The sequence below is a fragment of the Danio rerio genome, chromosome 11 (assembly GCF_049306965.1).
Source record: "Danio rerio strain Tuebingen ecotype United States chromosome 11, GRCz12tu, whole genome shotgun sequence".
NCBI lineage: Eukaryota > Metazoa > Chordata > Actinopteri > Cypriniformes > Danionidae > Danio > Danio rerio.
Window position 1 is genome coordinate 41,292,359 of NC_133186.1, and position 14,756 is coordinate 41,307,114.

General features: G+C 36.4%; 1 protein-coding gene across 11 annotated transcripts in view; it reads left to right on the forward strand.

The window, feature by feature from the left end:
* The window catches only part of epha8 (eph receptor A8), a 266,646-nt gene extending 262,239 nt beyond the window's left edge, over positions 1–4,407 (forward strand). For all 11 annotated transcript variants that reach the window (XM_073917077.1, XM_073917081.1, XM_073917076.1 and 8 more), the window contains 2 exons: positions 528–683; positions 2,934–4,407. In XM_073917077.1, the coding sequence (XP_073773178.1) occupies positions 528–683; positions 2,934–3,048 (271 nt within the window). In that variant the 3' untranslated portion in view covers positions 3,049–4,407. The remainder of the gene's footprint in view (positions 1–527; positions 684–2,933) is intronic.
* The last annotated feature ends 10,349 nt before the right edge of the window (positions 4,408–14,756 follow it).

Consider the following 14,756-nt stretch of genomic DNA (forward strand, 5'->3'; position numbering starts at 1 on the left):
AAAAAGTCAGGAATTGTCATTTTAAACATGGAATCTGAACAAGCAGCAGAAATCATTTGCACATGTGATCATTTTCAAAAGTCGTACAAAGTTGACAAGAAAGTTTGATCCGAGAGGCTGTGAATCTGCAGCTTTAAGACGCCAGTGTACGTTTTCCAATAAGCTGGTCTCAAATAGATGTGTTCGCTGTTAAATAAAAGACCTCTGCGCTATATTGACATTGATCTGCGGTGAACCGAAAACGAACGCTTCTGCTTTCACAATTGGACTTGTATAAATTGCTCAGCTCCGAGCGCCAAGTCCTGTCAAGTTGCCGGTGCATATCCAGATGCGCTGATGGGAAGAAATAAGGATTTCATCCCTGTATTAATCTACCCGAACCGGCCAGACCTACAGCCCCCCCCCCCCCCCCCCCCTCTTTGTACCTTCTCTATCATTTTAACTCATATTGATTTTCTGCCCGCGCTCGCAGCATTTCAAAGGTACATCTCGTACGTGTCTCCTCACACCCTCCGCTCTCATTTCAGACTAAACAGTCCTTTGATGAACAGAAGTATTCCTGATTTCACCAGCTGCAGATCGGTGGACGAGTGGTTGGACACCATTAAAATGGGCCGCTATAAGGACCACTTTGCCGCAGGAGGGTATCGCACACTTGGACATGTGATGAGCATGAAACAACAGTGAGTTGATTGAGTTCTTACTCCGTAACACGATGGAGTGCTCCAGATTGCTAACACAGAAATGAAGCCGTTTAGATCGCAGGGCTCCAGCTGGCGGAGGTGGATGGAGGACAGATTGGAGGTGTCTTTATGGCTTTAAGGCCTTGATTGATCATCACCTCTTCAAGTCAGATGATCAATGGCCATTAGATGTGGTTTCAGGACTGTGTGGCCGTCGTCTAGCCCATCGGTCCTGTTGGGATAGTTTTAGTGGATTGGAAGACACTGCAGCCTTTAATCGATGGCTGATATTGATGGTAAAAATGGGAACTTTTTGAGGTACACTAGATTTAACCTACACAAGCTTATTGGAAATATATGCATTAGGCTACATTTTTTGTGAAATCGCGCAGCAACATACTTTAACATACGTTTGCTTCAGTTTACTGGTCAAATAAACACTAGGGGGCAGTATGGCTGCAACAGCTTTTGCTTCTTTTCACACTAATGATATTTACAGGGACATATTATTGATAAATAAAAGTGTACTTTCATGCTGTTCTTTCCACAACACCAAATAAATACCACAAAAGTCACTTAATGGTGCCTATGGTTAGCCAATAGGTTGGTCCTGCTGGTATAGTTTTAGATATTGGGAGACAGTGCAGTCTTTAATCAATGGGTGGTATTGATGGTAAAAATGCAATATTTTGGAGATTACACTAAATTGAACCTTCACAAGCTGATAAGAAATTTGTGCTTTAGTGTTTATTTTTTGTGAAATCACACAACAAAATATTTCAACATACATTTGACTGCAGTTTTGGGGGTAAAATGAACAATAGGGGGCAGTGTGACGGCAACAGATTTTGTTTTCTCACTAATGTTATTGACAATGACATATTATTGACGAATAAAGGAGTATTTCCGTGCAGTTACTTGCACAACAACAAATAAATATCACAAAACAACTTTTTGGTGTCTATGGTTGGCCAAAAGTTCGGTACGGTTGGTATTCACCTTATTCTCCGTGTACGAGCGGGCACAGCCATTTGAAACTTTTTGGCTCGAGACTTCCCGTCTCATTCACTTCCATTCATTTTTAGACAATAAAAACTTCTCGTTTTGCTCCTTCATGTTGCAAACTGATATTTTCTTGTATTGTATGATTCTATTTTGTCTGTATAGTCATGTAAACGCTTGTTTGTAGAGTAAGTAGTTTAACTGCTTTCTGCCTTTTATTATTCCTAGTCTTTTCTCCCATAGACAACTAAATTGGAAGTTCTAAAACAATTGCAAAAATGAGCGCACTTCCGCATTGTAGAATAAGGTCAATCGTTTTGGTAGATTGGGAGACACTGCAGCCTTTAATCAATGGGAGGTATTGAACCTACACATGCCTAGATTGAACCTCCATATGCTGTTTAGAAATATGTCCTTTAGTCTACAGTTTTTTTTTTTGTGAAATTGCACAGCAATGTACTTCAACATACATTTAACTGCAGTTTTATTCAAATAAACACTAGGGGGCAGTGTAACACAGACAGCATTGGTTCCTTTTCATCCTAATGACATTTACAAGACACATTATCAACAAATAAAGGAGTATTTTTTGCACAGTTTATTGCACAACACCAAATAAATATCACAAAACAACTTGATGGTGTCTATGATTTTCCAATAGGTTGGTCCTGTTGGTATACAGTAGTTTTAGTGGATTGGGAGACTCTGAAGCCTTTAATCAATTGGTGATATTGATGAGAAAAATGGGGGCTTTTTTTTTAGGGTACATAAGATTTAACCAACACAAGCTCATTTTAAATATGTGCTTTAGGCTACATTTTTTTGTGTAATCGCGCAACAACGTACTTCAACATACATTTGATTGCAGTTTTTTTTTTTGGTTAAATAAACACTAGGGGGCAGTGTGATAGCAACAGCATTTGTTCCTTTCCACACTAATGATATTTACAGGACACATTATCAGCAAATAAAAGATTATTTTGGTACAAGTCACCAAATAAATACCACAAAACAACGTACTGATGTCTATGATTTGTAATCAAATACATTTGATTTACCTATCTATTGTCTATTGACAAAGTTTGCTCACTATTTCACTTTGGGAATAATCATTTTAACTTCAGTTGTATATATGCGTGAGTGCTTGCGTGCTTGTGTGTACCAATGCCTAATAACACATTCTACAACAGATGACTTCTCATAATCTCGTAACATCTAATAACATTTCTTTCTCTCCATCCATCTCAGCGACATCCAGCGGTTGGGCGTCACGTTAATGGGCCACCAGAAGAAGATCATGACCAGCGTCCAGGTGATGAGAGCGCAAGTACTGAACCAGAGCGTGCCCTCCGTGCACATATAGTCACTGACTGATCTGATACATGTTTGGGTCTCATGTACGAACTGCAAAAAAAAAAAACTCTCCCCTCCTTAACAAAAACTGGACTATTACTGCGATAAAGGATGGAGGTTTTTTTTTTCTTCTTCTTCAGCAATGATCTCTCTTCTCTTTTACTTCCTTTTGTAAATGTTTGGACTGCCTTAAATGACATAATTTAAATATCGTTGTACATGGATAAAGATTTTATTGAATTCTAAAGTCATGAATATGTAATGAGCGGACTTAATGAATATTAAAACCATGGAGATGAATATGCATAGTGTACAAGTTTGGCCACACCCACCACAGCGCCGGATGAAACTACGAGTGCCTGAAACATGACACCGAGAAAAAACAAGACGTCGCAAGAGAATAAACGAATAATCTACTGTATGACAAAACCGAAACCCTCCGGAGGAAACGTTCAGCTTCTTCACAAGATTACGGACAAACGCTGAATTAGTCTCTGTGGTCATAAAAAGAGGGGGGAAAGGCAATTATGTATGTCATGTGTTTGATTAAACGCTCTGAAACTCAAGCGGCTGTTATTTATTGCGTACAGCGGCGAATCCCTCTGGAAATGAGAGGAATAAATGTGTGTAAATGTTGGTCTGCGGAAAACAGAAGCGCTTTTGAAATCTGTCTGAAATGGAGTGTGTGTCTTTCTTTCAGAGTTCAGACCCATTTGGAAATATTTGTTCTTAGCGTTCGCAGAGTTCGGGCTGTTTTACATCGGATACATGATTCATTTTGGTGCGAAATGAACATAAATGTGTGGATTTTGATGGGACTGACGCTTTTAAAGTCAACGTGAAATTAAAACTGACCCTGATTACTTTTCTCAGTGTATTATTATGGACGGTTCATCATCGGTGCATGTTTTATTTTGTCATTAAAATGCATTTTAAATGCATTAAACTTTGTTGTCAGTACAAATTTCATGTTGACTTTACCAAAACACTGGACCTCATTTAATTTTTGACAACAGGGTATTATCTGTATGTTCATTCTTATTTTTTTATTTATTAAATTATGATTAATCAGATTTAATTAAATTAATTGTGCGTTTGTTTGGTGGAATTAGTTTCCCATGAATCGTATATGTAAATATGAATAAAATACTGTTTTTTTTTGGCGCGCTCTTTCTTTGTTTCTTTGCAAATAAAAACAAAACACTGTCATTTTGTGTCTTTCAATGCATTTAGCGAACGCAGAGAGGATATTTAAATGTGTTTATCAATATGATAATGTTTTAGTATCATGGAGGTACTTGTGTTAACGTTTCGATATGTTTCTTTTATTTTTATATTTGTGTTCATTAAAATGTATTGGTTTTCTTAATTTTGGTGCATTTCTGTCATTTGTATTATTGATTTTTTATATTAAAACATGTTTGTATTGCGTTTATACATATTTATTTTCATTTTAGTAGTTCAAATTAATAGCATGAGAAATACATTGGAGGAAATAAGTATTTAACTCGTCACTATTTTTCTCAGGAAACATTTCTAAAGGTGCCGTTGACTTTTTAAATGTTGATGGCATCCAAACAAATCTATTTATGCAAAGAAAACAATATTAATTAGTCCACAAATTAAGTTGTGTGTAATAAAATGAAATGATGCATGGAAAAATGATTGAACACATGAAGAAAGGGAGGTGTAGAAAGGCAGTGAAAGCCCAGACAGCAGCTGAAATTGCTCAGTAGTTATTCAGCAATTCTCTGCCCTTTCACAGTGTAAATGAATATCAGCTGCTTTAGTACAGATATACATTAACTGGGGGATGATGAAGATGAAACCAGGGTGGACATTTCAGCAAAACAATGATTCAAAACACAGCCAGGAAAACTCTCAAATATGTGAAAAGTCACACCTGAGCAATTCATGTGACTGTGAATACTTATTTCCCCCACTGTATTTAGCATAAAGCTTAAGCTGATGTATACTGTTTTTAATTCATTCTGATTTTAATTTCACAATTTTTTATTTTTGATTACAGTTCGCTTTAATCTTGTACGCTATTTTTTATTGTCATAATTATGCTGGTATCTAGAGACATTATTAGTATGACATATTAATAATAACATTATTAATATGTCATAATGAATACTATTCATTGTAAAAAGCTTTTAGTTGCTTTACTTAAAGTGAGTAAAGCTGTTGACTTCAGGTGTACTCACACTATGCTATCAGAACTGTGCACAGGCCCATTTCCTGGATCGTTTGGGAAGTGTGAGTGCTCTGAATGGGGCTCTGGTTGGAAGAGGTGTGCCAGAGCGCAGTTCACTTGGATTTTGGCGCGGTACGCTTGTGTGTGAGTGCAAAACGCGCCTGAGCCCAAAACTGAAAGCGAGATGTGACTTTTAAGGTAGTGTTTCATATGGATTTATTAATCATTCTTACTGTTCAAGGAACACTAACTGTCGTCGATTTTTAAAGACTCAAACCCCTCTCTGCACGACAGCTGCACCTTCAGCAAACCTCCTAATTTCTGCAGCACGAGGACTTTATGATTGTTTATGAGCGTCAAAGTGGCTGATCCGTTCGGCGAAATATTTGACTGCTTGTCACTGCATATCAAACGACTGAAACGATATAACTAAAGAAATCTCCACTGTGCTGAGCGAAAGCGCTTACAGAAAAACGCATCATCGATGACGTAAGTGTGCCCAGGCCCGAATGTAATGTGAGTGTGGGCTGTCGGGGGAGACGGGAGTGGGGCAAGTGTGCTTTGGCCCGGTTCAAGGCAACTGTACATAGTGTGAGTACGCCCTAAGTAAAGGCAACTAATCACTTTTTTACAGTGTACCAACAACATTGTAAAACAACTTAAAATTGAAAGGTAACTTGCTGCAGAACTTTTCAATAGTATCTGGATGCAGCCCTAATGATGCAAGCTGAGATTGCATTTCTCAATGATGCAGTATCAGACACAATGCACTCAATGGAGCTAGTGACGTCACTGGGAGGGGTAGGGTTAGGGGTGGGGTTAGGTGAGCCCAATGAAAATCATTGGATGCAGCTCAGCTTGCACTGCACCATGTCTGCAGCCAGAACCTTCTCAAACTTTTTGAGTTGACTTAACTTAAGTGAAGTTTAATTTTAAACTACTTTCGAGAGGAGCATGTGCTCATGATTGACCTAGCTGGTCCACATTAGCTAATTATGATCCTCCAATCAAAGGATCCCAAATCACTATATATATATATCCTCATTTCCTTTCTACTACTAACTTCGTCTGGAAGAAACCCCCCTCCTCCCCATTCTTCCTCCTTTATCCAGAATGGGCGGCACGGTGGCCCAGTGACTAGCACTGTTGCCTCACAGCAGAATACCAATGGTGTTGGGTCCTCGCTGAGCCATCTGGTATTTCTGTGTGGAGTTTGCATGTTCTCCCCGTGTCCGCGTGGGTTTCCCCCGGGTTCCCCGGTTTCCTCCCACCATCCAAATGTGCTTTATATTATAGATAAAACAAGCCTAAACCTTTTTTATAATGTCTTACTCTCAGGAAGTTTGCCTTGGCCTCAGCAGCGGGGGAGTTTGAGACCTGAGCTCAATCTCCACTCGCCCTGCAAAAAGGGGGGGAGCCATGGGCTTGAGGATCCCTTGAGCTCAGGGCTTTCTCCCGGGACAGCATGCCAAACAAGCTATGTATAAATCATGAGCTAAGTGTGAACTCTTGAAATCAAGTCAAGTGCAGTACTTGGGTTAAAAGTTGAGTCAACTCAAAAAAGCTGTGCAGCAGTTTGCCTTACAATTTTAAGTTGAGTCAACTTTTTTGTTTCACAGTTGTTGTTTTCTTATAGTGCAGGGGTGGCCAACCCTGTTTCTGGAGAGCCACCTTCCTGCAGATTTTAGTTGCAACCCATATCAAACACACCTGCCTGTAATTATCAGGTGGTGTTCAGGTGCTAATTAATTGGTTCAGGTGTGTTTGATATGGGTAGCAACTGAAATCTGCAGGAAGGCGGCTCTCCCCTGTTATAGTGCATTCACTAAATAATTTATTAGGTAATTTAGTTTTTTCATAATAAAAAAATAAATGTTTTATAACAGCAAAGACATTTTCGATGACTTGCAATCATAGAGTAAAAGAAAAATATACAGGCAAATCAATGAAAGCAATACGTCTGAAAAAAAAAGGTTGATATATATAGGTTGATATATACATATATATATATTCAGTTGAAGTCAGAATTATTAGCCCCCCTGTTTATTTTTCTCCCCAATTTCTGTTTAACAGAGAGCAGATTTTTTTTAACACATTTCTAAACATAATAGTTTGAATAACTCATTTCTAATAACTGATTTCTTTTATCTTTGACATGATGACAGTAAATAATATTTGACTAGATATTTTTCAAGACTTTTCTATACAGCTTAAAGTGACATTTAAAGGCTTAACTAGGTTAATTAGGTTAACTAGGCAGGTTAGGGTAATTGTGCAAGTTATTGTATAATGATGATTTGTTCTGTAGACTATTGAAAAAAATATATGGCTTAAAGGGGCTAATCATTTTAACCTTAAAATGGTTTTTAAAAAATTCAAAACTGCTTTCATTCTAGCCGAAATAAAACAAATAAGACTTTCTCCAGAAGAAAAAATATTATCAGACATACTGTGAAAATGTTTTTGCTCTGTTAAACATCAAAAACTTTCAAAAATTCAAAGGGGGGCTAATAATTCTGACTTCAACTTTACAAGGGTGACTCAATGGCTAGCACTGTCGCCTCACCGCAAGAAGGCCGCTGGTTCCAGTCCTAGCTAGGCCAGTTGGCATTTCTGTGTGGAGTTTGCATGTTCTCCTCGTGTTGGCGTGGGTTTCCTCCGGGTGCTCCGGTTTCCCCCACAGTCGAAACACATGCAGTACAGGTGAATTGAAAAAGCCAAATTGACCGTAGTGTATGAGTGTGTGTGTGTGTGTATGCGAGAGTGTATGGGTGTTTCCCAGTACTGAGTTGTGTTTGGAAGGGTATCCGCTGCATAAAACATATTCTGGAATAGTTGGCGGTTCATTCCACTGTGGCGACCCCTGATAAATAAGGGAATAAGCCGAAGGAAAATGTATGATGTATTACACAGCAAGTTAACATTGATGCAAATAATGGTTACAGGAACCAATATTATATTTGTTTTGCCTGTATATGTTTGTTTTTTTGTCTTGACTTACATTTTATGAATCTCCACAGACCACAGTTTCACCTACAAATCATCTTTTAATCCGGCTTCTGCTGAAGAGCAAAAAAAGTCACCAGTAGGACGATCTGAGGGTGAGTTAATGATCAGCAAATGTTCATGTTTAGGTGAACTGCCCCTTTCTTTTAAACACGTTGTAAAATTTGACACCTTTTCCAGTTTGGGTGACCCACATGAATATTAGTGAGAAGATTATCGTGTATTATCAGGTGTAGATATGAGTGTTGTGTCTGAAACTCACTCTAGCAGCACTGTGGTGACAGCAGAGCAATTGCTTTTAATGTCCGCTGGGCTTTAATTCACTCCTTCGAGAGGATTCTTCATTACTTTAACATAAAGCTGAGAATTTAATGTCTTACGGCGAGACACTGCAGGCAACAAAACTGTTCTTCATGCGCCTGTCAGTTTTGAGATTTAGGGCTTTTTGGCTTTTGATAAAGTCTTTTGTTTTCTGTCTAATGCAACAAAAGCATCCAAAATACACTTCTTTTATATTCACACTTTAGCATTTTGTATTTGCAGAGTTCAATTGCGGCGACGCGGTGGCTCAGTGGTTATTTTTAGTAATTTCTTTAACCCCATTCTGCAGTGTCTTGCCTTAAAACGGATTCAGTACTGTTTGTATAGACCAGGGATATTCAATTAGTTTGTCATGGGGGCCAGTTCATGAAATCATCCCAAATGAGGCGCCGGAGAAATATGACTTGCAATAAAAGTGATGACATAACAGCAATCTAAGAGCCCATATGCTTTATTTTTGCTCCTTAAAAGTCACCTACCTTGACCTTTTTTTACAAACATGTTCAAATGTTGAATTTCCAAGCACAAAAAAATCTGTGTATTGCTCAAGTATGCTTCTTTTCTATTCAGATACATTCATGTTTTAAACTGTGTAACATTTAGGGATGCTATCATTAGACTGTTGTTGGAGACCCCTAAAACAAACAATGTAACCCCATTTCATGTATAATAGGGGCTCTTTAAAAATCGAACACAGGAAGTATGTTAGGGCCATTGTTGTTGTTTACATTCTTCAAAATGATCTATATCAATAGTGTTGGCTTTTATTGTCACATTATGAAAGTTTTCTTCTATATTGAGGAAAAGTATTAGAGAGTGTTTTTACAGTTTATTTATTTTTTCTTCTGTGTTCGCCTTTGCCAGGAATGTAACTTGCCCATTTGGACGCTTCTCTGCGTGACACACTGAAAGCATTCATGCACAAATGTCACCTTGAAGTGGATTATACCCAGAATTAGGTCCAGGTGAAGAGTTTTCAGTCCGAGAATCTAGTTTCTACGTGCTAAAAAGGAAAAAAAAGTGTCTGAATGTCATTTACATTGCTAATTTTTCAAATAAACAAAAAGTGATGAGTAAGTATTCAGGCCTGTAGCCGCCTGGTGAAATAGGTGGTTCCTTTTTTCTTAAAAAGTGGAAATCTTTGTAGTTATTCACCTCATTTTCCATTTAAATATGAGATTTCAATTCTGCATTTTAAGCACTTTCCTCTGCTGGATTAGCTTGTCGGATGGTCATCATAATCACAATTTTTTGATGTATTAAAACATTTACCAAAGATTTAGAATGAAGAAATACATTAATATATACAAAAATACAATACTTATTTAAAAAAATACAGATTTATTACAATTCTTTTGCACAATGATGTAAATATATTAGAATTGCAAAGAGCAAATGCAGTAAAATGTGAAACATATTCAGTGTCTTGGACTCAGATACCTCACTAAATGCAGTGATGTCTAACTTTACTGTAGTTTTCAAATGGCTGTGCAAATAGTATAAAGTGCTGTCTTGAGCATTTTCAGCAAGTCACCAAAATCTGACTTGTTTGCAGTGAAAAAAATGTACAGGGTAAACTGTCATAACGAAAAAACATAATAAATATCTTCTTCATAAACAACGGTGTCAACAACGGTGTCAGGACTTTTCATCTTGATGACATTTGACATGAATACTTGCTTTTGAGGAATGGGCTATCCATTCTGAGCAAGTGACATGCTTTTGCAGGTTATCAGCTAGGTTTTGCAGTTTATACTACTTGTTTTGAGAAATGCATTAACTGTTGTGCAAATGTAAATAGTGCTGTGATTAATGACTGAGAAAAAACTTTAACTATTATAATCAATATAATTACATTCCTAATAAAAAAATTAAATAATCATCTTTTTGAAAATAAAAAATTTAAATAAAGCTATATACATTTATTACATATTATATGACATATTTTAATGAAGATATATAAAATCTAGTGCAATTATTGTATTAATAACAATATTAGTATATCATAATTGTTTTAATGCACTATTGGTAGCTTTATGGTATAATGTATTCCATTATATTAGTCCACTCTATTTAAATATATTTTTGTTTCACAAATGAGATCACTGAGCAAGAAAAAAGTTGACAGAGTTAGGAGTTCAGCGAAAGTTAAGAAACATATGTTTGATATTTTATTTAATGCAATGAGATTCAGACATTTTTTTTTTATGGGACCGAAACGTTCAAATACATTTAAAGCTTCTGTCTGACTATAAAGAGGCATATTGTCAACAGTGAAGTTGATCTGCATTTCTCACAGACAGTAAAAGTGACTTTCTTCTGCAGTGGATGTCAAATCTTCGTTCTCAGATGTTGGAGTTGAATTCAAAGCCTCGGTGCATCAGAAAACTCAGTGTGTGTGTGTGTGTGTGTGTGTGTGTTGGTGATGAGTGAATCCTGTCCTCCATCGAGGAGCCGGTGCAGTCAAACTGAATATCAGCAGGTTACAAATCATGCAAAACATGGAACATAATGCATCATTTTTGTGATGATATGAGGACACAGAAGAGATTTGACTGAGAGTGTAAGTTTAGTTACCGATATAACAGATTTTAATTACTATACGTATATGCTTTTTAAAAATGTTAGTGGACATATTTAGTAAAAATGTATGAATGTTTATATACATGTATGGATTTTCAGAAGAATTGTATGCGTAGTTTAGAATGCACAGTGCTCAGCATATATGAGTGCACCTCATTTTGAAAATGAATATTTGTATCCATTTCTCAATGAATATATAGGCAATGTAATTTGGTTCATTTAAACAAAACACATTTATTAAACAGATATACTTATTAAAATAATATTTTAGTCACCAAACATATTTAGAAACTGAAAGATTATACAATTAAATTCAAGCTGAATATTGAAAAAAATTAATTGAAACTAAATATTTCCAATTTTTTGCTTTTCTTGATTTTTCCTCTTTTTTTTAAATTTATAAAATTTTTGAATTTTGTATTTAATATATTTTTCTATAACATAAATTTAGCTGTACTAGTTTGTGGACCGTTATCGTAAGTTATTTTGTTAATTAGCTCCAGATTAGTACTGACTAATCTAATGCATATGCACAAATATAATATTGTATAGCTTCCAATAAACTGTAAATTTAAAAGAGAGATTTGTGAGGGGTGTACTTACATATTCTGAGCACTGTATATGGATAATATTGAATTAACATACATTTTACAAGATTATTTAAACAATCATATTTTCTGTTGATGTTTGCCTATATGCATTAAGTATTGTTAATTAAAAGGAGCTTAGGAAAAGTTTTTTTATGAAGAAAATGCTTTTTTATGAAGACGCATCAGTTATAAATATATATGAAGAGTTCAGATGCAAAACCCTCTAAATCCATCAGACCTCTTTTCTTGTAAATGAGTGATTTCTATCAGGCTCCTCTGATAAGGTTTAGAAGTTTCGTTTTATATGTACCGATAGGGTTTTTAGCTAGTAAATAAAATATCCTTTTTGTTTCAAAAATATCACTTTAGACAATTCTTTGGTTTTTATCAAGGTCGATTTTCTATAGCGTCAGAAAAATCCACTTCTGCTTTTTTTTTTTTTTTTTTTTGCACAAACCTCTAAATCCACATATTGGGACAAGACGGTGTAATTAGATATTAATCACTAAAAAAATGCAATTAGAATGTATTTTACCAAACATAAAACACATTACACAAACCATCTAAAGTTAAAAATACATCTGTCAAGTAAGTGGCGGTTCATTCCGCTGTGGTAACCCCAGATAAACCAGGGACTACGCAGAAGGAAAATGAATGAAATCTGTCAAGTGCACTAAAATTGACATTAATTATATCTTAACAATCTGAAAACAATTTCTGATATTTTGGATTTAGATCTAATGTAAACATTGCAAACATTAAGCTTGGTAGATTCAAATAATGTAGTGTAAAAACATTGTGAAACATCAATATCTGTGCATTGTCCTTTACTAAAAAAAAAATCGAATTCTAAGGCTAATAATTTTCACTTCAACTGTAAATAATCTTGAATACAAGTGTCAGTACCCCTGCAAATGTGCATCATCCTTCACTGCTTGTAAGTTAAATGATATCTGTGAAAATTGGTGTCACGTTATAAAGATATATTATTATATTATAAATATAATCAGAATGCAGAACATATCCCATATTAATTTGTATACGCCAAACAGCACCTAAATTTACTTTTGCCACCAACAAGACAAATATTTAAATGTTATTGTCCACGTTTATCCAAAGGGACGAAATGCAAACAGTGGCTCTCTTGTTGACGGCTAAACATTTGCAATGCCTGTAATTTCTACAAACACTTTGATTAAATATTCATGAGCACCTTTAGTTTGCAGCACTGTTGTGTATGTATAGGGTTTGCTATCAGCTTTTCTCATTGGATAGAGTGTCCAAACATACACTCATCGGCCACTTTTATTAGGTACACTTGTATCGAGTTGGACCCCTTTTTGCCTCCAAAGCTGCCTTAATCCTTCGTGGCGTAGATTCAACAAGGTACTGGAAATATTCCTCAGAGATCGTGCTCCATGTTGACATGATAGCATTATACAGTTGCTGCAGATTTGTCGGCTGCACATCCATGATGCAAATCCTCCACCACATCCCAAATGTGCTCTATTGGATTGAGCTCTGGTGACTGGGGAGGCCATTTGTGTACAGTGAACTCATCGTCATGTTCAAGAAATCAGTCTAAGATGATTTGCGCTTTATGACATGGCGTGTTATCCTGCGGGAGGTAACCATACACTGTGGTCATAAAGGGATGGACATGGTCAGCAACAAGGGATACTCATTGGGCCAAAGTGTGCCAAGAAAATTTTCACTGCAACATTTGTTGAATTCGACAGCAATATATGATTTTCATTAGAGTATTTTCAGTAATTTCGGATTAATTATTGCTTTTTTTTGGTTTGTTTTAAGATTTCAGTTACCATTGTAGGTTTTCCTCCTTCAAAGGAAGGATACCAAACATTTTCTTCATGTCTGTACATATAAACAAATAAATAAATCCACTTGACCCACTTTTCCAGTGGAAAGAGCTTCTATAACCGTTGGGCTGATCACAAATAAACTGAAAAGAAAATAATTAAACATTTATGTGCTACAAATACATTCAGTGAACTCACACTGTAAGCAAGCATCTCTTAATTAGCTTAATGAATCTCATGACTGTGCCATGAGTCATAATAAAACTCTCACAGCTCACATGCATTAAGAATTAACAGATCTACAGCCAGTGACCCAATTACCTCAACAAGTCCAATAAGGATTCCCCAGCCCACAGAGTTAAGGCGTTCGCTAGTTCCTCGTGAAATGTAATAGCGCCCTCATTAGCATATATGCAAATCGGCATCATTCCAATGCAAACCTTTCCTCAGCTGCCCTCTGCTTGCACCCGAAACCACTCAAACTTTCCCTTTGATGTTATAAGCAAAGTCTGTCACCGATGATCCTTATTTGCATGAATCTGATACAATCCATGCTGTGCAAATTATCGCGCCCCCGGAGATATCAAGCAGACAGAGGAGAAATTAAGCCCTAATTCGGAAGATAAGATATTTTTAAGGGCCGCAGAAACGTGAACGGTATCGGGCAAATGCTGAATCAGGCGCTTCTGTGGTGTTTTTGGCCCGGATTAAACCTTGTTAGTCACAGCGAGGCCTGACCGCTGGTTCAACTTCACGGAGCTTATTAGCGCGAAAAAGATTCACACAATAAAGCTCAGAGTCTTTCCGTCACACGCAGGATTTACTGTGGCACTTTTTTCGTGCAGCTAATTCAACGAGTAATGAACTGATTCCTCTGTCTTATTTCTGTAGGAGGTTGTTTTGAACACTACATTAAAATCATTATTTAGCATTCGTTTTAGCATTGTGCTAACAAGCTGACTCATAGACAGCCAACGTGTCGACACATTTCTGAAATTAAGGATTTAATTGATGGCAAGAACATTTTTCTGAATAAAGTTAAGGTTATGATAGAGATATTTCACCCTGTAGTGGTTCCAAAAGCTTTATGAGTTACGTAAAATGAGATATTTTGAAGAATGTTGGAAAATTTAAGCCACAAACTAAAAGTAGCTAAAAGTAGCTAAAAATGTTTTCTTAGGCTACTTGGATTTTTTTG